The sequence below is a fragment of the Pelodiscus sinensis genome, unplaced genomic scaffold, assembly GCF_049634645.1.
Source record: "Pelodiscus sinensis isolate JC-2024 unplaced genomic scaffold, ASM4963464v1 ctg55, whole genome shotgun sequence".
Classification (NCBI taxonomy): Eukaryota; Metazoa; Chordata; order Testudines; family Trionychidae; genus Pelodiscus; species Pelodiscus sinensis.
In genome coordinates this window covers 576,641-598,352 of record NW_027465994.1, presented here as the reverse complement: position 1 = coordinate 598,352, position 21,712 = coordinate 576,641, and the positions used below count along the sequence as shown (strand labels likewise).

Below are 21,712 nucleotides of genomic sequence, written 5' to 3'. Positions count from 1 at the left end.
GTGGTGGCGCTCAGTGAGAGTTGCCATTGCCCTGAGACTCCCTGGAAGGAGCTCCTGCTTGATGCTGTTCTGTTTTTTAGGTTCCTTTATCACCATCATCCCCGTGGCACCTGAGCAGAGCAGGACATAGGAAATGAATGCAACAGAAAGCAACAGTCTTTCAGAGTCGGAAGGTAACATTTATTCTTTACTATAGATATTTTGGGTTTATCTTACATTTTAAAAAAGTAATAGAATTTATATTACAACATAAAGCTTCCTCTTTTCTCTGCTTTTGATGGAACCCTGTGCTAAGACTGTCATAATGGAGAGTTTCTATTAAATTATTTGTTATTCTTGGAATTATATTTAAGACACTATAGTATCGTTAGTGATCTCTGTTGCACCAACTTTTTCATTTAAGTAGGAGTCACTGAGGCTCCATCTACACTGCAGGCTTCTTACACAAGAAGTTTTTTGCGGCTACCAGGGCACCTGTGCTTCTTTCGATAGGGTGTTTTTCCACACACCAAAAACCCTGCTGCCCGTCCACACACACCTTTTTGCACAATAACTCTTGTGCAAAAAGGAGTTATTTCTTGTAGAAAGAGGAATACCTACATGGCAAAAACCCTCTGTTCTGTTGATTCACTGTACATTTTCTTGTGCAAAACCGCGCTTGAGGTGTGGACTCTCTGCAAGTTTTTGCACAAAAAACAACCATTTTTGTGCAAAAACTCTGCAGTGTAGACGTAGCCTGAGTTGTAATAAGACCGTATGTAATCAGGAGGTCTGGGTTTATGCCATTGACATCAGAACTATCAGGAGTCAATCTCATGTGTCTCACTGCAGCTTCTACTGAAATAAGAAGCTCCTGGGACATTCTGTCTCTCTGAAGTGGTGAAGCAGTGGGTGAATCGGAGTAGCTGATGAAATGCATTATGTAAGAAACATTTACTCGACAGCCCTGAAAATAAATCTCAATTCCTCGCATCACAAAGGGAGCTGCATTGCATGTGTCTCCTTTGCAGGAGGAAGACAGTCTTTAAGGCTCCATTCAAAATTTGTCTGCATGATGGAAATTCTGCAAAAATTTCTCATGGGTGTTAACAGAGCAGTTCAGCATCACTATTGTTCGCAATGTTAGGAAACCTAAAGCAGATAATCTTTTGAGCCCTAGCACAATAGGGTCCTCAGATGTTACTGGAATACAAATAATACATAAGTCCCTTTTCTTCTTACTTTGGAGTCTTCCTTCAAATAACAGTTTAAAATTATTCGGGATCCAAACTTGGATGGTTTCCATCACTGTGTGTGGCAGTACGCAACAGCTGCCTGTGTGTCACTGCACAGGTGTGTGTCTTATGAGGAGAGGCATGTAGTTGTGGAAGCAAGAATGGGATTGTAGGCAGGAGCAGTTATGCAAATAGCTCTGTATACGAGTGGATGTGAGTCTACAGGTGTGTAGAGAAGTAGGGTTGTGTGCTTACAAGCAGGTGAAGAGTGTGTGAGAGGCAGGGGTGTGTATGAAAGTAAATACAAGGAGAGGGAAGATTGAAGCAAAAAACTCCAGTTGGGATTTCTCTATATTTCTGATTGAAGCAGGATTTATTTAACTTCAAAGGACCTGTCTCAGTGTGAGCTCAGCATTGGCCTTCGATGTTCAGGACATGAAGTTGCAGTCTCAGTCAGCGAGTCAGACACTGGAGATGGAAGGCTGGAGTCTCAGTGACAAATTGGATGTAATAAAATTACAACTGTGTTTATAGAACACTAGAACTGGAAGGGACTTCAAGAGGTTATCAAGGTCAGTCTCCTGCCCTCATGGCAGGACCAAGCACCATCTAGACCATCCCTAATAGATGCCTATTTAATCTGCTCTTAAATATCTCCAGTGATGGAGATTCCACAACCTTAGGTTGGCTCTAAGGTGCCCCAGATCAAACAAATCACCTGCCTTTGAGAGCACAATGTCTGTGGGCAGAGGAGGGAGGTTGAATGGGGAAAGCATGTAGGTCTAGATCCGGTCTTTTCAGGCTTCAGTGCACTGTGACCCCCTTCTCACAACAAACAAATATTACTGCACAATGCGAGGAGTGGTACTGAAACTTGAGCCCTACCGCCACAGGCTGAAACCAGAGCCCCACGGCCCTGGTGGGCAGGAGGCAAAGCCAAAGCCCGGGGCTTAACCAAAGGCAGAGACCTGTAACATGAGCCCCACCTCCTAGGGCTGAAGCCTAGACCAATGCAAGACTAACACCAGCCCTGACAAACCCATGAAAACAGGATCTGTGGGGTCCTAGCCCACAGTCTGAGAATTAGTTGGCTAGATCTGCAGGGTGATTTATTACCTAACTCCCACTGATTTAGGTACTTACATATCGCTGAGGGTCCTGCCCACAATACTGAGGAGAGAGGGGGCTGACTACCATAGGGAGCACATCATGTTGTGGCTGGAAAAATGATAGGAGTACTCTGGGAACATTGCACAGGGGCTTGCCATCCCATCCTTCCTCTGGACTCCATGCACCTGTGGGACACTGGGAAGGCAACCTCTTCTCCTCCCACCACCTATCTCTGGAAATGGCAATTCCTGCTATATTGTAATAAGGATGTTTGGGGAACTGCCAGCCCCTGCATATCAGTGTCTGACTAGTGCACAGCAAAGGGAGCCCAGGAAGGCCTATAATATGGTCTTCCTCAGCTTGATTATGGAGGTGCAGGAAGCACATAATGGCCATGCTCCCTCGTAATCCAAGCAGCCAGATGCCAGTGCAAGGGGACATCTTGTCATCTGTAGATCAGCCCTCTCTGCTAATGGTGGCAGTGACTGTGACCTGTGGAAATTAGGTGCAGCCCCTCTGCTGGGCAAGGTGGTGTCCCTGCTTCTTGCAGCAGCAGGGAGAAAGTGATGCCTCAGTGAGTAGTGCATAGAGAAGATTAGGATTCAACGTGAAGGCAGCTCAGAGGTGCAGGGGTGAGACGCAATTTGTGCATCCACAGAGATGAGGGATACTGTGGTATTCAGGAATCCTTCCCGAGGGACAGGAAGGAATGGAACACAGGGATCAGCAGAAAGAGCTGACTACTGCACAGACATTCCAGGAGCTACATTTGCCCAGCTACATTGTATCTTCCAAAGCCACACACCACCTGTGTGCAGAGGAGCTGCTCCCAGCTGCCTGCCTGCTCTCCTGAAAACATAAGCTTCCCTGATAAGGCAGCTCTTTCCTACAATTGATTGTGGACTATTAACCTGCACTCAGAAGTCAATATTCACTTTTAACACCACCTGTTTACAGGCAATCACAGCACAACAGAATAGCAGTTACACAACACTGTTTACACCCAGGATCAAGAGGTCATAAAACTGAACCTGACAAAGAGGAGGGAGACTGAAAGGAGTAAAGGGGTATGTGAAGGGATGCAAGGTCACTGTAGACCACCTGAGGTCTGCTCTGCAGATCAGCACACGTTATCCCTAGAGAGCTGGAGTGGCTACAACTGAATGGCCTGCATGCATTCTCCTTGAAGTCCTAGAAAAGCATGGTCTCGCCAGGCTGTGTCCCAATATGCTGGACAAGGTTTAATGAGGCTGAGTGAAGAAATGGCGCTGAACTCCAAGACTAAATCTCTTGCTAGCATGGAGAGTGGACCATATGGCTGGCTGAAAGAGACAAGAAACAAGAGCAGAGGCCAGCGTCCTTGCTTAGGCTCAGGATGGTTTTCTTTATAGGCTTAAATTAATGGATTTGAAAATGATTAAAAGGGTCCTGAACAGAATCCCAAGCCTGTATTTACAGAGGCGTTTGCACGTGGATTTGCCCTGCTCTGCTCTTAGGACACCATAGAATTAGGTGTCTACTGCTGGAGCACCAGTTTGCTTCTTCCTGCTCTAGAGGAAGAGCACCAATCGGCCAGCTGGAGCTATGCTGCAGGTACCTGTGGGCACCTCTCCTCCTTCATTCAAAAGTTAAGTGCTGTTTGCACAGAATTGTAACTATCTTTGTTTTAAAAACAAATACACACACACACACACACACAAACACAAACACATTAGTGCCCTCAAGTCTCCCAGCTGGCTGCTTTTCCTCTTGCGGTGGGAGGCATGCGGGGAGGGGCTAGTGTTAGCCCCTGCAGTGCTAATGAAATGACTCTCTCCTAGGAGAAGAACGCAGGCCTTCCTGTTCTGGGGGAGACTGTTTGGTTCCTCTTCTCTGCAGGTCCCAAGGGTGAGATAGTAGAACAGCGTCTGGGTGCAGAGTAAGGAGAATTATGCGGGAGACAAATGCCAGTTGTGTCAAGTTAAGGTGGGCTGAGCAGGAGTAGCAGCAGCAGCAGGGCCATTGGGGGCCAGGAAACCCCAGCTCCAGAATACACAGAGGAGGTCATGGGCATGCTGTTGTGTTCTGAGGTGTCTGGCCATATCTTTGTCTCCACGATCTGGGAAGGGAAAGGAAGAAATTAATTCAGCTAGGACCATGTTCACTCAGCCCCTGGCTGTAGTGTCTCTTACCCCTACACTCTGACCCCTCTGCAAATGGATGGAACAGATGTGAGAAGGGGGTATGTTTCCTAGGCTTTGATATGTACCAACTCCCTCCTGAAGATTCCCAGAGCCTGGGAATAAATTGTCTAGGTAGGTTGTGGATTGAAGAGCAGGTTAGATAAACATCTATTGGGGATGATCTAGATCAGGGGTGTCCAAACTTTTTTCAAAGAGGGCCAGATTTGATGAAGTGAACATGCGTGAGGGCCGACCATTTTGCCTGACATTCTTTGAACCATTAAAATTAAATGCAAATTAACTATTTTATGCAAAGTTTATTGCAAACGGCATACTTTTCATTTCATCACATGGGTGACAAATCTAAACAGGTGTTAAATCACTCTGCCTTTCATATCTGAAGGCCAGATGAAAAAAAAAATCCAGGAAGCTGAAATATATGTCAGGAACATTGTAAAGTACATTACATATTATTGGTAATAAAGGGTGTCTGTCAACTTTTAAGTTCAAAAAATATGAACAGGAACATAACACCAAGTATACATGTTGTGTCCAAATATATTTATAACTGATTTAGACCAACTGACATTAACTGAGATTTTACAATGTATTCATCTCAATACATATGGATTCGTTGGGGGCCATAAAAGATAGATATTGCCAAATTACCTGGGGGGCCGTATTAAACCGGAACACGGGCCGCAATTGGCCCGCGGGCCGGACTTTGGACATGCCTGATCTAGATGGTGCTTGGTCCTGCTGTTAAGTGCAGAGGACTGAACTTGACCTCTCGAGGTCCCTTCCAGTTCTAGTATTCTGTGAGTCTATGATTCTATGTTTCAAGATCCTGAGTTTCTCTGATGTCAGTCACTTTCTCTAGGCCACTTTACTAGCAGCTTTACAAAAGTAGAAAAGAGATTCATACCTGGAACATTTTTGAAGCAGGAGACATGTTGGTGCTGTTCCCCTGGAAGCTCAGGGAGGGCGTATAAGATATTTCTTCCTGCCCCTCCGGAACTGCTTGGCTTAGATTCATCTGAGACTGAACTGAGTTTTCTGCAGGTAGAAGTCAAACAAATGTCTCGGGCAGTGGTTTTCAAACTTTTTTTCTCATGATCCAGTTGAAAAAAATGGTTGATGCCTGTGTCCCAACATAATTTGACTAGAGTGTAGGGTCTGGGGTGGGGCTGAGGATGGGAGCATTGGAATGTAGGAGGGGGCTCCAGCTTTGGGGGGATCAGGGCTAGGGCAGGAGGAACTTATCTTGAGCAGCTCCAAGACAGCCATGCAGTGGGGAGGCTATAGCAGGTTTCCTGTCCTCCTGTCCAGGCTGTACCCGAGAAGCAGCCAGCAGTGGGTTCCCAGCCAATGGGAGTGCTGTGCTAGTGCTTGGGGCAGGAGCAGTGCATGGAGACCTGTGCACTCCCCCGCCCCTCTAGGAGCTAGACCTGCTTCCAGCCACTTCTAGGGCACAGCACAGTCTGTGGTGCCAGGACAAGTCTTAGTCCCCCTTCCCCTCCTCCCCTCTGGTCACCTGACCATCCTGCAGCAAAGAGACCCAGTGCCTGACAGTCCACAACCCAGTACTGGTCTAAGGTGCTTTCCTCCTTTGCTTGGAATATAGGCTGTGTTGGGGCCTGTCAGGGTGATTTTGCTTTGGGTAGTGTAAATGACGTATGCAGTGGCATATCACAGGGGGACAGCGAATGTGCGGCTGGATAAAACACCACAGAACAGACTACAGGGACCAATCTCAGGGCATAGCTAGACTACAAATTTTTGTTCAGAAAAAGGTACATAAAATGCACTCTGCATTTTGCATACCTTTTTCCGATTCTTTTGTTGGAAGAGGCTTTTCTGACATTTGGCCTGTCTAGACTGGGCCAAAAGTCAGGAAAAAACCCTCTTTTAGAAGCCCCCTTCTTCTTTGTAGAATAAGGAATACAGGGGCTTCCGAAAGAGCGCACTTCCTCTTCCGCAAAAAAAAAGCGGAAGAGCAAACGCGTTCCCTGGATGTAGCGAAGTTTTTTCGGGATACCTCTGGTATCCCGCAACCCCCCACCAGTCTAGCTGTACCATCCCCACCGGGATACAGTGGATTGGCCTAAATGGGGGATTTCCACTTCTACATTGTGTCACCTGAAGAGTGAGTGTCTGAGTTAGCATGCATCTGAGGTAGGCACTGTCTGTGGGCTGGGGGGTGAGATTTTTGCTCTACACTATTATGTAAATAGAAAAGACATAAACATTAAACCATCCTGTAGGGATGTTCATTTCTTTAGTTGATGCCCTTTGAAAGCTTTCGTAGTCCCAAAATATATGATCTTAACAAAACCCATTGCAGAGGTGGACGAAGGGAATAGGGGCTCTGGACACAGCTGGATTTACCCAGGCTCGGGCAACAGGATTTGAGAGCTATTGCTGAGCTGCTGGCCCGTGACATGGTCTATCCAGGCTGTGGTGGGTCAAAAAAATGTTTATTTTCTGCGCACCCAGAACTGTATTGTCTCACAGAGACACCAGGAATTCCAGGCTCTACCCAGCAAATGAGGATCTGAGGCAAGGGGAGATGAGGAAGGAAAGATGATGGTGGTGAGAATGATTGTGTAGTTATTCAGTAAGCTGCGGATACCAGTGTGATACTGGTTTCTTCTCTCCTACCTCCACACTTCTTCTGAGTGGGACTGCAAAAGTGAGTTTCTGAGTGGGGTTGAATGGGGCCAGAACAATGACTTTCTGGTCAGATCTCGGCAAATGGTGTAATGTGGAAGAAAGGTCAGAGATGCCTGTAGGAGCAGAGAAAGGGAGTCTCTAGTCTGGCACTAGAATCACAGAACACTAGAACTGGAAGGGACCTTGACAGATCATCAAGTCCAGTCCCCTGCCCTCACAGCAGGACCAAGCACAGTCTATATCATCCCTGACAGGTGTCTGTCTAACCTGCTCTTAAATATCTCCAGAGGAGGAGATTCCACAACGTCCCTGGGCAATTTATTCCAGTGTTTGACCACCCTGACAGGTAGGACGTTTTTCCTAATGTCCAACCTAAACCTCCCTTGCTGCAGTTTAAGCCCATTGCTTCTTGTCCTGTCCTCAGAGGCCAGGGAGAACAATTTCCTCCCCTCCTCCCTGTGACACACTTTTAGATACTAGTGGTGGAGTAGAGAGGGTAGAGAAATGCCAAAGCAGAGCAGGGCTGGAGCTGTAGGCAGGGACTGTGTGGTGTCAGGCCTGGAAAGCAAGAAGAGGTTTGAACTGAATTATGCTGTGACCCATGTTGCTTGTGTGGCACTTACTGAGACATTGATTGCTGATGAACATGCTGTGTATCTGGTCACACTCCTCCCGCTGGTTGCCACTGTTCTCACAGGTGCACCACAGCGAAACCTCCGTGCTGGAGTTCCCAACATAGTTTGGTGTCATGGCTGTACCTGTTCCCAAGAAAAGAGAATCAGGATTTGTTTATGCCTCCAATCAGGGCACCACACCATGGCCTTCACACTTATGCTTCATCTCTGCTCTGGGTTTCTAGAGTCCTCTAGACAAGCTGAAGGCTAGGGAGGCCCATCCTTTGGGCCGTTTCTGTGTACTGGAACTAAATGGTATTTGCATGTCTTACTGCCATTGTATCACAGATTGTTATTAGCCCTAAGGGCACTGAGGCACCTGCAGAGCTGGGGGCAGAGAGCACTCTGCTCTGAGGTGCATTCTGTCTGGGGCACGTGAGGTGTTCGAGGACTCGGGTGCAGGAGAGGCAGGGAACCTGCTGCCCTGGGGTCACTCTGCCCAGAGAGGGAAGGGACATTGCCAAAGAGTGGGAGAGGGGCCAGGGAGCCAGTGTACCCCACCCAAGTGGCCCTAACATTGAAGCACACTGATTACTGCCTAAAGGAAGAAAGCCAGAAGTGGAAAGGTGGGTAGCGAGTGCAGAGTGGCATGTGTCAGTAATTGGCTCTTCCACCATTACTTCCAGTTTCCTCTGCCAACAAACTGACTGCCTATGGCCTGTTCCCAGGCACGCACTATGCAGCTGCAGCCTGACCGTGAGATACAGTTCAGCTGCCTTGTTCTCACAGTGGAGACTTTACAAGGACATGGGGATAGTGTGGAAATGCAACTCAGGAGCCCACTCGCTCGTGGCCTGTACAGCTTCACTGCAGATTCATGTCTACTGCAGCTTCCCAGGAAGCCACGCTGGGGATATGTGATGGGGGACAGCTGAAATCCCTTGAATTCAGCAGTACCCTCAAGAAGGCTTTTGCTGAACACGTCACTAATAGTGGCTTAGCAGGGCTCAGACAACCAAACCATGAGAGAATACAGGGCTTAAGATGCCAGTAACCAAGGACCCTGAGAATGGAGGTTCATGTGGATAGGAAAAGGATAAAAGTCTGTAAAATACCCATTAGCTGGAGTGACGGGAGTGGTTCTATCATGCAGGTGAGCAGGCCTCTGCGGCTCACGCACTGCAGAGAGGGCGCCTTTGTAAGAAGCAAAATAGATTTGGTGTCTAGAGACATGAGGGCGATGCTGCTGTCTTGTCACTGGAGGGAGAACTGGAGAATATGTAGTCTGTAGCCTTGTGGATGGCATATATGTTGTGAATGCTGAGTTCCTCTTTAGTTTCTGCCTGTACCGGGTCAGGGCAAATACCAACATAGGTCAGGCTCACGTGTTTTCAACACCGTGATCTCAAGCTCAGATAAGAGCAGGGCTCTATCCTTGCTGGTTCTCAGCTCCGTACACCTTCAGGCATGCTTTCTTCTCTCTCCCCCCAGCGCTATGCATGTCCAAGAACATGCTCTTTATCAAGCCTTCTTGTGTCTCCCTCTGGTCCCCACTTACCAATCATCCCCATGTAAGCTTGCAGGCATGCAGCATGGTTGTGCTGAGCACAGCCATCTGGGGACATGGCTGCAGGCTGACAGTTCTGTTGGAAATCAGCCAGTTGGGATCTGTAGGAAGAAGAAGAGCATCAGAGTCAAGATTGCTCTTTTCACTGGGCTAATGCCCCTTGTGCCAGACCTACCTGCAGATAGGGTCTTTGTGACAGGAGTCCAAGAGGAGGAGGCAGTTGGGTTTGATGCTGTTCTGGAAGGAGCACTCAGGGACAATGGTTTTCCGGCGGCGCTCTCCACAGAACTCATCTTGACATGGACAGAACAGGAGCCTCTTGGTGAAACTCTCAGGGACCTTCTTAAAGAAATGTCGTAGTGTTTGGCGGCATTTACGTTGGTCACAGGTGCCTCCAGACTCTGCCCCCTTCGTGCAGTTGGAGGCATAGTCTGTGCGCAGACGGGCACATTTGCTATTCAGACTGCAGACGTGAGTTGCTTTCAGGCAGGGATTTTCACTGCTCCTTGCTAAATGAGAACCTGAAAAGCCAACAGAAACCCAGGGACAGTAAATCTCAGAGATTTCAAGTGGGAGCAAGAGGAGCTGCAGGCTCCGGCAGCCCCTGGGAGCTGGGCAAAGGGAAGCTTCCATTCTGTTACTCTGTGATTCAGTGATCACTCACCAGGGATTCTTGGGAAAATGGAGGGGCATGTGGCCAGCTGACTCTGCCCAGTGTTGGTGTGATTAGGGCCTTGTCCCAACTAGGGATGTTAAATATTGATTAATTAAATAGTCAATTAACCTTGAGAATCCTTATCGGTTACTGAATTATTCTATAGCCCCTGGGTGCAGGGCCGGCAGGCACCCCTGCCACTCCACGCTGTTGCCTCTGAGTCAGAGATGCAATTTAAAAAACAGCTCCCCTCTCAGGCTACATCTAGACTACAGGGTTTTTGTGGGATACTGGAGCCCCTGTCTGGAGGGGGTCTGAGCTCCTGGACCAGAAGTTATTGATGTATCTGTGATGAGACTGATTTAATTCCATTATTTAAACAAATAAAAAATAGCTCAATGAAATAATCCCATATTCTTGCGTGCATGCACACATACATTCCTTTTAAGGAGAGCAATGAAAGAGATGTTTGATGTAAAAAATTAAACTGAATGGCGCACATGCTGGTTTCTACCACTCACTTTCTGGCTATTGACTAGAAAAAATTATGAACCCTCATAAGTAACTTACATTGTACAATTATCTCTCTGGTCATAAATATTCCTAATGGTTTTTGTTTAAGATTGCAAATGAGAGGGCAACTCAGGGAACCCTATGCATAAGAACATGAGAACGGTGATACTGGGTCAGGCCAAAGGTCGACCTAGCCCAATGCCCTGTCTTCCAACAGTGGCCAATGCCAGGTGCCCCAGAGGGAATTAACAGAACAGGGAATCATCAAGTGATCCATCCCATTGCCCATTCCCACTTCTGGCAAACGTAGGCTAGGGACACCATCTCTGTCTATCCTGGCTAACAGCCATCAATGGGTCTACCCTTCAGGGTGCTGGCAGGTCATAGGAGGCAATAAATCAGTGGCAGGGGCTTTTTAAAATAATTTCCTTTTTTCATAGTTGGGATGTCTTATAGAGAAATTGATGTGCAAAAATATCAAAAGATATGGAAGATTTTTTTGGGGTCTAATAATGTTTTTTGGAATAAGTGGATATTGTCCAACCTTTGATTTACTAAACAGGCAAAAGGGAAATGAAAGTAATGGAGAAAAAGCCAATATTTATTGTACCTTAATAGTTTAATAAAATCTGGGTTATTTACATAATGGAAATTGTTAGACTTCTTTCCTGACTAGGTTTTTCTTGATGCATTCCACTCCTCTGACTGTCCCTCTGATCTCTCCTAACCTGTTACCTTTTAGATAGATCCCACTGTCTATAAGGGAAGCTACAGACCCCCCCCCCCATGCTTTCTGACATGCTGACACCATAAGCCCCCTTTGTCCATCAAAGGCTCTGTGGAGCCAATGTTCCACTGACCACTTTTAAAGATGTTGCCTCAAAACATTTTTCCACTCAACAATCGTCAATCCAGTAGGTAGCCCCTGAGAAAGGAAGTAAAAGGGGGAAATGTGCACCTGTCATGATCCCTACCTGAAACCAAAGCTTCCAGCTTGTTGTAGTCAATCTTCCAGGGTTCTTCTTTTGCTGGATCCTCATAAGGAGAAGACTCCAAATTGAAATAACCTAGGCAAGGGGAGGGACACATTCAGGGATGGTGGGGAAAGACACTGGAACCAGCTTCCCTTTTTAGAGAGACTTTCATGCACACACAAAACGTATCTGGCTGCACCCACAGAGCTGGAGTTCATCCAGAAACACAGCACTTTACACAAGAACCAGGGTGAGCCAGCAGGAGCCAGCCATGGCTCCAGACTTATCAGAGATACTAGTGTGTTACTAAGCAGCTTTGACGTGAGAGTCATTCATTGGCTTCACTGTGGCCAGGATTAGATCTAGGTTTCATTTGTTTCTTTTCCCATCTCAGCATGCGTGAGAAGATGTACACAGTTTCTTTAAAATATAGCAGGGAGCTGGGGAGAGAGGAGGTTAGGCAAAACTTTTGACAGTGAAGCAGAGAGACAGCAGCTTTCAGGATAACACTGTTTTTCCCCTTTTTAATTAATTCTGTGTTCACGGCAGGGGCAGAAGCAGCTTTCTTTAGTTCTTTAGGTTGCAGCCTAACCTCCCTTCTCCTCCTTCTCTGACTCTCTGAGGTCCTCTTGGTTAGCCAGGATCTCTATACCTAAGTCTCCAGCTCCAGAACTGGTTAATGGAAATAAACTCACCTCATGTCATATTTTTAAACCAAAAATGAAATCTGTGTCCAAGCTTTATTTGTTACATTCATTTCTTAAACATTCATTGTAAAGCACCAGTGATGTCTCTTTCCCAGGAAGTGGGATGAGTTGTGTCTGATGCTTTACAACGAAAGTTTAATGTGATTCTCCAGCAACCACATCTAGGGCTAGTGTGATCAGAGCTAGTATTTCCCATTGACCTCCTCTCCTGCCTTGCTGGGGTGTGGGTAACTGTAAGAAGAGTTGTGTAATTACTAGAGAACATAACGATTCCATCTCACCCTGTGTGAAGCCAGAGTGAACAGTCCAGTAGATGTGCAGGCAGTGCTTCTGTCTCCTCATGCGTCGGCGACACTTGCAGTGCAGTAAAGAGCTACTTCTGAGGTCTAGCTCTGCATCCAGGCACCTTGCTCTGGTGTGAGGCTTCAGAGGGAGGAAAGATGTCTTATCAAGGGAGCAGTTTTCCAGGGCCTGATAGGTGGCACTGCAAACAGGGTCTGACAGGCAAACCTCCTCAGCTGCTATGCAGTCCTTTGGCAGAGCAAGAAGGCCTCCTGTTCAAGTAGGAAAACAATAGTAGGGCTTCATTCATGTAGAGACCCACACAACAATTGTTTTAGTACCATTACTGCAGGTTTTCTGTCATATCTCAGCAAAACCATCCATTGAAGGCAGACATGGGAATGAGTATTTGATCTGCGTGAGATGGAATCTTCTGCTATTGCTATAGGACAAGTGGAGAACAAGCGCTCCCTCCCTTTAGAAAGGAAAGGGTAGCCATAAACAGGGACCCACACTGGTGCAAAGGGATAGCAAGTGGCTATCTAAAAAGTCATCTGCCATCTTTTTTTTTTTTAAACCCTCCTATGGGTGGCTTTCAGTCTTCCAAACCTGATCGGGATCAAGGCTGTTTGGTACTTACATAGATCCCCAAGGAAAACAGCCAGGAGGGAGCCAGGCTGTTCTCAGTGGTGACGGATGGCAGAACAAGGAGCAAAGCTCTCAAGTTTCAGTGAGGGAGATTTAGGTTGGATATTAGGAAAAGCTATTTTGCCACAAGAATGATAAAGCAGTAGAATGAGTTCCCTTGGGAGGTAAGGGAATCTCCACCCCTAAAGGTTTTTAAGACCCGTCTTGAAGTCTTGGCTGGGATGATTTAGTTGGGTTTGGGGTTTGCAAGGTGTTATACAGATTATACAGATTACTCAGTGTGATGAGTTCTCCTCTCTGAGTCAGTGCCCCAGCGTGGTATTTAGGAGTGCTTTGTGTCTGGGATTGGTGTGTAAAGGGTCCTCACCCCCTCTGAGTCTGTGCTGTCCCCACTGATTCAGCCTGGAACTAGATATTAAGTGCTGCATTTAAAAATCTGTTTGCAGTACAGATTGAACCTGTGACACTTATGAACAATGCTACATATTCTTACAGTAATCAATGGGACCCTTAATATTAAAGAGAGATATATTGGTGTATATACATTTTAGTATAGAGCACTTGTAACGTATTTCTCTTCCTAATAATGGATGTTAATTGAAATTATTGAATTAACAATGTAGGAGTCTTTGAAACTTGTCAACTTTAGGGATCTTCCACTGGGAGGGTTATTATTTGAAGTCCCTCTACCTGTTAGTGTTTTTCTTCAGAGATTTGTGTGCAGGTTGATTAACTGGCATTGTATTTGCCACTTTCTCATGGTTACTAGTGGGTGAACTCATTACTCTATCATTGTCAGTTTCTATATATTCAGTTCCTGTATGTGATCTATGTGGGCCATCTCTTGAGGACAATTGTTTCTTGGTTGCTCTTAGAATACAATGGTTGTGGCAGGAGAGTTGTCCTTGTATTTCCACCATGTTTAAGCTTGTTGCTTCTCTTTGGATACCTGTGCTTGCCTTACATCTTGTCTCCATCTGTAGGTGTTCTGGGTGTACAGTCTGGAACTCAAGAAGGTATTTGGCACCTCTCATATTATTTGCTGTTGTAGAATCCTAGATTAGGATTGGGAGAGTGCTCAGAAGGAATCCAATCCTCTGTTCAAAATGGGACCAACTCCAACTAAATTATCACAGCCAGGGATTTAAGCTGGGCCTTAAAAACCTCTAAGGATGGAGATGTCATCACCTCCCCACATGACCAATTCAAGTGCTTCGCCATTCTTGTGGGGAAATAGTTTTTCCTGATCGCCAACCTAGACCTCCCAGATTGCAGCTTGAGACTATTGCTCCTTGTTCTGTCAAGGCCACTGAGTACAGTTTCTCTCCATCATCTTTGGAAACACCCCCTTCAGGTAATTGAAGGCTGCTATCAAATCCCTTCTCACTCTTCTCTTCTGCAGACCACATAAATCCAGTTCCCTCAACCTCTCCTCATAAGTCATGTACCCCAGCCCCCTAATCATTTTTTTTGCTCTCCATTGGACTCTCTCTAATTTGTCTACAACTTTTTTGTAGTGGGGTCCCAAAACTGGACACAATACTCCAGTTGTGGCCTCACCAGTGCTGAATAGAGGGGAATGATCACTTCCCTCAATCTGCTGGCAATTCTCCTACTAATGCAGCCCAAGGTATGTCTACACTGCAGAGTTTTTTCGGAAAAACGGCCATTTCTCCGAAAAAACTTCACTTACATCCACACTGCAATCATGGTCTTTCGAAAAACAATAGAAAGAACAGAAGGGGTTTTCTGACATTGGTAAACTGCTTTCTGTGAGGAAGAAGCCTTTTTCTGAAAGAGCTCTTTTAAAAAAAGACGTGTGGACAAAGAAGAGAGAGTTCTTTCGAAAGGAGAGGAAAGAGGAAAAAGCACAGGTGCCCTGGTGACCACTCCATCCATAGTAATCACAGCTTAAATGCGAGATAGTGTCCATTCAGTGTGGCCGCTATCTTTCGAAAAAGCACACTGATTCATCTCCAGCTTCTTGTCCACTGTAATCCCAGTCAGTTCCCAGCCTGTAGCAGTGTTTTGGATTCTTTCATGGCTCTGCACTTGTCCTTGTTGTACCTCATCAGGTTTCTTTTGGCCCAACCCTCCAGTTTGTGTAGGGCACCCTGGACCCCGTCCCTTTTAGAGATGTGAACGTTTAACTGGTTAACTGGTGAGGCTGATGGTTAAGGTTAACCAGTGAGAGCTGGAGCAAGTCCTCACCTGCCAGGGGACAGGAGCTGCTCTAGCCCTGTGGGAGGCCTCCTATGGATAGGAACTACTCTGGCTAGGCAGAAGCAGCCCCTGCTTGCTGGGCACTCTTGCCTGCCACAGGCAGGAGCTGCTTCAGCCTGGCCGATGCAGCCCATACCTGTGCGGAGGACCCACTCCCCTGCCTGTCCCCCCTTTAATTGGTTAACCAGTTAAACAATTCAACAGGATTTTACATCCCTAATTCTTACCCTTCAGTGTATCTACCTCTCTCCCCGGCTAAGTGTCATCCGTAAATTTGCTGAAGAGGCAATCCATCCCATCATCCAGATCATTAATGAAGATGTTGAACAAAACCAGCCCCAGGATGGACCTTTGGAGCACTCCACTCGATCCCAGCTGCCACCTAGACTTTAAGCTACTGCTGAGCCTGACACTCTAGGCAGCTTTCTATTCACTTTATAGTCTATTCAGGACTTGCCCTTAGTGTATCCACAAGACTGTTCCTGTTCATTTTCGTCTACTCCAAGGCTATGTCTACACTCACGGCTTCTTGTGCGAGTAATATGCAAATGAGGCTAAGTGTGGAATATTGCCGAGCCTCATTTGCATACCTAATGAGCCACCATTTATTTCAGAAGAGGCTCTTGCGCAAGAAGGAGCGTCTACACTGCCCCTTCTTGCTCAAGAAAAACCCTCTTGTGCAATGCCATTACACCTATTACTTTTCAGGAAGAACGACATTGCACAAGAGGGTTTTTCTTGTGCAAGAAGGGGCAGTGTAGACACTCCTTCTTGCGCAAGAGCCTCTTCTGAAAAAAATGGTGGCTCATTAAGTATGCAAATGAGGCTTGGCGATATTCCACACTTAGCCTCATTTGCATATTACTCGCGCAAGAAGCCGCGAGTGTAGACATAGCCCAAGTGTTTCAGAATGGATTTCTTGAGGACCTGATTCATGATTTTTCTGGGGATTGAGGTGAGGCTGACTGGTCTTATAGTTCCCTGGATTTTCCTTCTTTAAAGATGGGCACTACAATGGCCCTTTTCCAGTCATCTGGGACCACTCCCAACCCCCACAAGTTTTCAAAGATAATGGCCAATGGCTCTGCAATCACATCAGCCAACTGCCTCAGTAACCTCAGATGCATCAGGTCTAGTCCCATGGACTTGTGCATGCCCAGCTTTTCTATGTAGTTCTTAACTTGTTCTTCCTCCACTGAAGGCTGCTCACCTGTTCCCCAGCCTGTGCTGCCCAAGCAGTCTGGGAGCTGATCTTGTCAGTGAAGACAGAGGCAAAAAAAATATTGAGTAGTTCAGCTTTTCCCACATCATCTATCATTAGGTTGCCTTTCCCATTTAGTAAGGGTCTCACACTTTTCCTGACCTTCCTCTTATTGCTAACATACCTGCAGAAACCCTTCTTACCCTTCAGATCCCTTGCCAGCTGCAACTCCAATTGTGCTTTAGCCTGTCACTGCTGCTTAATTTGTTCTGTCACCAGTTTCCACTGTTGCTGGCTTCAAAAGTTTATTTGCTGTAGGCAGCAGAGTCTGTGTGCAGCATGACATGTGACGCTGTGTTGGACTTCTGCCCATGCCGTCTAATTTTTCCAGTAATGCTGCCCAGGAGTCTCTATCATTCTGGTATGCAGTGTTAGTAGTTTCTTGGCAATAGTGACAAATGATTGTGCTTTGCCATTAGCCTGGCAGTAATGTAGAGGAAATGTGATGTTATAAGCTCTTTGGTGCAATGACTGTCTCTCACTATATCTAGGTACCATGCCTAACACAATGGGCTTTGACTCTGGGTTCTCTAGGTATTACCATAATATCAGATCCAGATACTGTTGTAAACAACGCACATTCCCAACAACCAAATGGTTCCATTATCTGTAATGACTCCTGGAAGGTACAAGAAACCTCACACTAGGGAGGTATGGGGTATTATGTCTCCTATCGCCAAATAGCGAGACACTGGTTTAAATTCTGCAGTATGAGCTTTTATATTTCTTCTCTTTTTAATATATTTTTAAACTCTGGGCATTCTTGTGGTTTGTATAAATGTCCGGTGAAGTGATGTGAGTGACCTTCACTTTTGGGAGTCCTTGATTTTTATATAACTGAGGCAAAAACAATGATTAATCAAATGTTAGGACAAAAGGACAAACATTTTGTTCTCCTTCTCAGGGCCTCATTCCCCCTCCTGCTATGTGTTTTTGAAATTACAGACTGGTATTGTGATGCCACAAATGCCGCCATTCAGTCTTTACGCAAAGATTATGTTAAAGAAAACAACTGTTTGGTAGGCAAACCCCTTCTTTAATAAACTTAAAAAACAACAAATGGTCTCGTAGCACTTTATAGACTAATAAAACATGTAGATGATACCATCTACATATTGGCTATGTTTAGACTGGCATGATTTTCCGGAAATGCTTTTAATGGAAAAGTTTTCCGTTAAAAGCATTTTCGGAAAAGAGCGTGTAGATTGGCACGGACGCTTTTCCGCAAAAGCACTTTTTGGGGAAAAGCATCTGTGGCCAATCTAGACGCGCTTTTGCGCAAAAAAGCCCCGATCGCCATTTTCGCAATCGGGGCTTTTTTGCGCAAAACAAATCTCAGCTGTCTACACTAGCCCTTTTGCCCGAATGGGAGCAGCACAGTATTTCCGCAAAAAGCACTGATTTCTTACAGTAGGAAGTCAGTGCTTTTGCGGAAATTCAAGTGGCCAGTGTAGACAGCTGGCAAGTTTTTCCAGAAAAGTGGCTAATTTTCCAGAAAAACTGGCCAGTCTAGACACAGGCATTTTGTTAGTCTATAAAGTGCTACCAGACCATTTGTTGTTTTTTAAGTTTATCCTGTACAGACTAACTCAGCTATCCCCTGAAGCTTTCCTCCGTTAAGAAATACAAACACAGCTGAGAGTTGGGCCAAAGAGGGACAGAAATCAAAGGAACTGCATTGTAAGCATCAAAAATACAACAATTCATCTTTAATTCCAAATTATAGTTGCTGTTTTGGTCCCAGCATGTAAGAGACAAGGTGGCTGAGATCTTTTATTTTACCAACTTCTATGGGTCAGAGAGACAAGCTTTTGAGCTTACTCAGCTCTCTCACCAGCTGAAGTTGGTCTAATAAAGGACATTTCAAAATCATCCCTAGAGCTACCACTGCAGACAGGACTTTGGGGGGGGGGGGGGTGAAAGCAGTAGAATGAAATGGGTTTTGTAATTCCTATATTTTCAACCATCTCAGCAATGCAAAGGCCGAAGAAAGTGGATTATCCTGGCTTTGCCATGATGGCGTGGGACATTAGCAAGCCTATTAATTGCAACAGTAGGCAAGAGAGCAGCAGTGAACAGCCTCTGTGCACACCTGCCACCCTGAGGTGAGGCCCTTTGATTGTGATTGTTCTTTAGTGACAGATTCCTGGGGACACTCACAGTCCCAAGCAGTGCAAGAAACCTGGGAGAAAAACACAAGTTGGCCACTGGGTTGGCTACCAGCTAAATCCATTGTGTGAGAGCATGTGGCACTAGCAGTGCTCTCCCATGGACTCCTGAAAAGAGGCTGCAGCCACCTTCTGTTGTCTCTGCTGAGCTGCCTCTTCCTCTCGCTTTGGCTATGGGATCCCTTTCCCTCAGCCCTGGCACATGGGGCTCAACTGGGGAAGGGGGGTCTTCCTACTTTGGGTAACTCCCAAATTGGGGAGTTGTTTGGATTCCAGGAACACAAACTTCCATAAAACCGGCGCTTAAGGTAATAACTGGACCTGAGGAAATCCAATGAATTTGTCTGGGCTCCAAAGAATGAGTCTCTTCTGAGCCTGGCCTCTGTTCGTCAGAGGCTGGAGAAGGAGGGCAGTAGACAAATCGCTGATCATTGTCTTCGGTCCACCCCCCCGGGGCACCTGGCCACTGTGGGCAGACAGGATACTGGGCTAGATGGACCTTTGGTCTGACCCAGTACGGCCGTTCTTATATTCTTATGTACTTCGGGGCTGTTTGCAGCTCTTGACGCCTTCTGCTTTGGGGAAATTTATCAGCTGCTCAGCCTCCAAGTGAGTCTGTCGCTGCAGCAGCTCATTAAACTGGGGCAAAACCTGGAACATGCTCTGGGGCACCTGGCCCTGGGGAGGATGCTGGGCTAGATGGACCTTTGATCTGACCAGTGGTCTGGCCGCTTCTATATAAAACATTGTGCAGCTAGCTAGGTGCCCCCACCAGGACAAGGCGCCTTAGCAACAGCGGGGCTGAGGGCTAAGGGAAGCACTCTCCTGATACAGTAGCTTGCTGGGGCTTTGCTGTCCCGTCCCCTGGCCTTCCTGAGAGATGCTAGCTCCTCCCCGGGCGCCAGCTAACCAGCCTCCTGCCCCGGCTCCAGCACAGAGCAATGCCGGGAACCATCCCGGGAACAAACTTCAGCTCAGATCTCTAAGCGCCGCCGCAGCTTGGGGAGCGCTGCGCCTTGGCCACACAAAGGAGCGGCCGCGGTTCCCTGCTGAAAATCGGCGTTGCCCCGAGAGCCGGCTGGGACAATCCGAGTCCAGCCCTCACGGCTCTTTGGGCCCCTCCGGATCATACTGCTCCCGATCGCCCGCAGCCACGGCGGAGCCGGCTGCTCCTGGGGGTAATCGATACCAGCCGCGTATGAGCAGGGCTCCAGGAGCAGGCAGCCTCCATCAGCAGCCCCGCGCCGGGTTCAAATCAGGACCGTGAGCCCGGGGGGACTCGTCTCCGGGGAGCCGAGCGGAGCTGGGAGCGCCCCGCACAGGCCCGCGGTTTGGCTCCCAGCCCCTGGCAGTCCAGAGCGCGACACCGAGCCCCCGAGCTCCCCGCCGGCAGCCCAGAGCTCCTCGCACTTACCCGCTCTGCAGAGGAGCAGCCCGAGCAGCAGCGGGATCCCGGTGCAGGAGCCGGCCAGGCGCCCAAGGTCCCGCGGCTCCGCGTGGGTCCCCATGTCCCTGCGAGCGCTCCTCACGCTCCCCTTGGGGGCGGCTGCTGCTGGGCACCGCTGCGGGCTCCGCGCTGTCCCGATGTTGAGCGCGGACTGGGCAGCCTCCCGCTGCGCTCCGCCGGCTCCGGGCCTTCTGCTTCCCAGCTGGCGGCAGCCTCCTCCCCCAGCCCCGGCGGACTCTGCCCCCTCCCCACGCACTGGCACGGGTTGGGAGCTGCCGGGGGGTGACCGCACGTGTGCGCAGCCCTTGTTCTGCGCTCGGGCTCCGCGTGATTTTCTACCCGTGTCTGCAGAACGTGTGCCCAACCTGTGGCGTGGTCGGCAAAGTGCGGCTACAGAAAACAGCCCCGCCACTCACGTAACTTGCGAGGAACTAGGTGGTGGGCGATGGGTCCACACCCTGCTGATTCCTCTAGAAAAAGGGGTAAACAGTGAGATGGCAAAATTTGCAGATGATACTAAACTGCTCAAGATAGGTAAGACCAAAGCAGACTGTGAAGAGCTTCAAAAAGTTCTCCCTAAACTAAGTGATTGGGCAACATAATGGCAAATGAAATTTAATGTTGGTAAATGTAAAGTAATGCACATTGGAAAAAATAATCCCAACTATACATGCAATATGATGGGGACTAATTTCGCTACAACTACTCAAGAGAGAGATCTTGGAGTCACTGTGGATAGTTTTCTGAAAACATCCACTCAGTGCGCAGCGCAGTCAAAAAAGCAAACAAAATGTTAGGAGTCTTTAAAAAAGGGATAGACAATAAGACAGAAAAATATCTTATTGCTTCTATCTAAAACATGGTACTCCCACATCTTGAATACTACCTACAGATGTGGTCCCCTCATGTCAAAAAAGATATATCGGCATTGGAAAAGGTTCAGAAAAGGGCAACAAAAATGATGAGGGGTTTTGAACGGGTAGGGCCCACTCTACAGAGCGTGGGGGCCGCACATGCGTGGGGTCCCAGGCGGCACGGCGCATGCATCGTGTGCCCGGGGGCCCTGCGCAAGCATCATGCTCCCAGCACACTGCGCATGCGTCGTTTCCCTGTGCGCAGGCCCCCTCAGGCGTGGGGCCCCACGCTGGGGAATCGGTTGAATTGGCCTAAGGCTGGCCCTGGGAATGGGTCCCATATAAAGCGAGATTATAGAGACTTGGACTTTTCATCTTAGGAAAGAGGAGACTAAGGGCTCATCTAGACTACGCTGAAGTTTTGAAAGAGGATATGCAAATTCCCCAGGAATTTGCTTATCTTCTTCCTATCTCACCTTTCAAAAGTGAAAGTAGTTGGAATGAGGGTTTTTTGGCAAATCCCTCCCTTTTCAAAAAGCCGTGTAGACATCATTTTTTGAGGAAAAGCAGCTTTTCAAAAAAGGGGGAGGGGTGTCAGAAAAAAAAATGCATCCCGACTACTTTCACTTTCAAAAGCTCC

The 21,712-nt window shown here is 47.4% G+C and overlaps 2 protein-coding genes across 3 annotated transcripts in view; one reads left to right on the top strand and one right to left on the bottom strand.

Moving 5' to 3' along the window:
- LOC102457870 (oocyte-specific histone RNA stem-loop-binding protein 2) overlaps positions 1 to 21,712 on the top strand; it is a 147,518-nt gene that overhangs the window by 65,555 nt on the left and 60,251 nt on the right. The window contains exon 2 of the mRNA XM_075917906.1: positions 81 to 173. Within this exon, the coding sequence (XP_075774021.1) occupies positions 134 to 173 (40 nt within the window). The 5' untranslated portion in view covers positions 81 to 133. The remainder of the gene's footprint in view (positions 1 to 80; positions 174 to 21,712) is intronic.
- Positions 159 to 20,868, bottom strand: GFRA3 (GDNF family receptor alpha 3). 2 transcript variants are annotated; one of them, XM_075917900.1, is made up of 8 exons: positions 20,186 to 20,860; positions 12,471 to 12,743; positions 11,483 to 11,575; positions 9,516 to 9,861; positions 9,332 to 9,441; positions 7,783 to 7,917; positions 5,412 to 5,542; positions 159 to 4,422 (listed from the first exon to the last, which is right to left on the bottom strand). In XM_075917900.1, exons 1-8 carry the CDS (start codon positions 20,277 to 20,279, stop codon positions 4,285 to 4,287), a joined length of 1,320 nt encoding a protein of 439 aa, XP_075774015.1. In that variant the 5' UTR covers positions 20,280 to 20,860; the 3' UTR covers positions 159 to 4,284. The 2 variants fall into 2 exon arrangements, with proteins under 2 accessions (XP_075774015.1, XP_075774016.1); XM_075917901.1 differs by lacking the exon at positions 5,412 to 5,542 and having other exon boundaries at positions 20,186 to 20,868.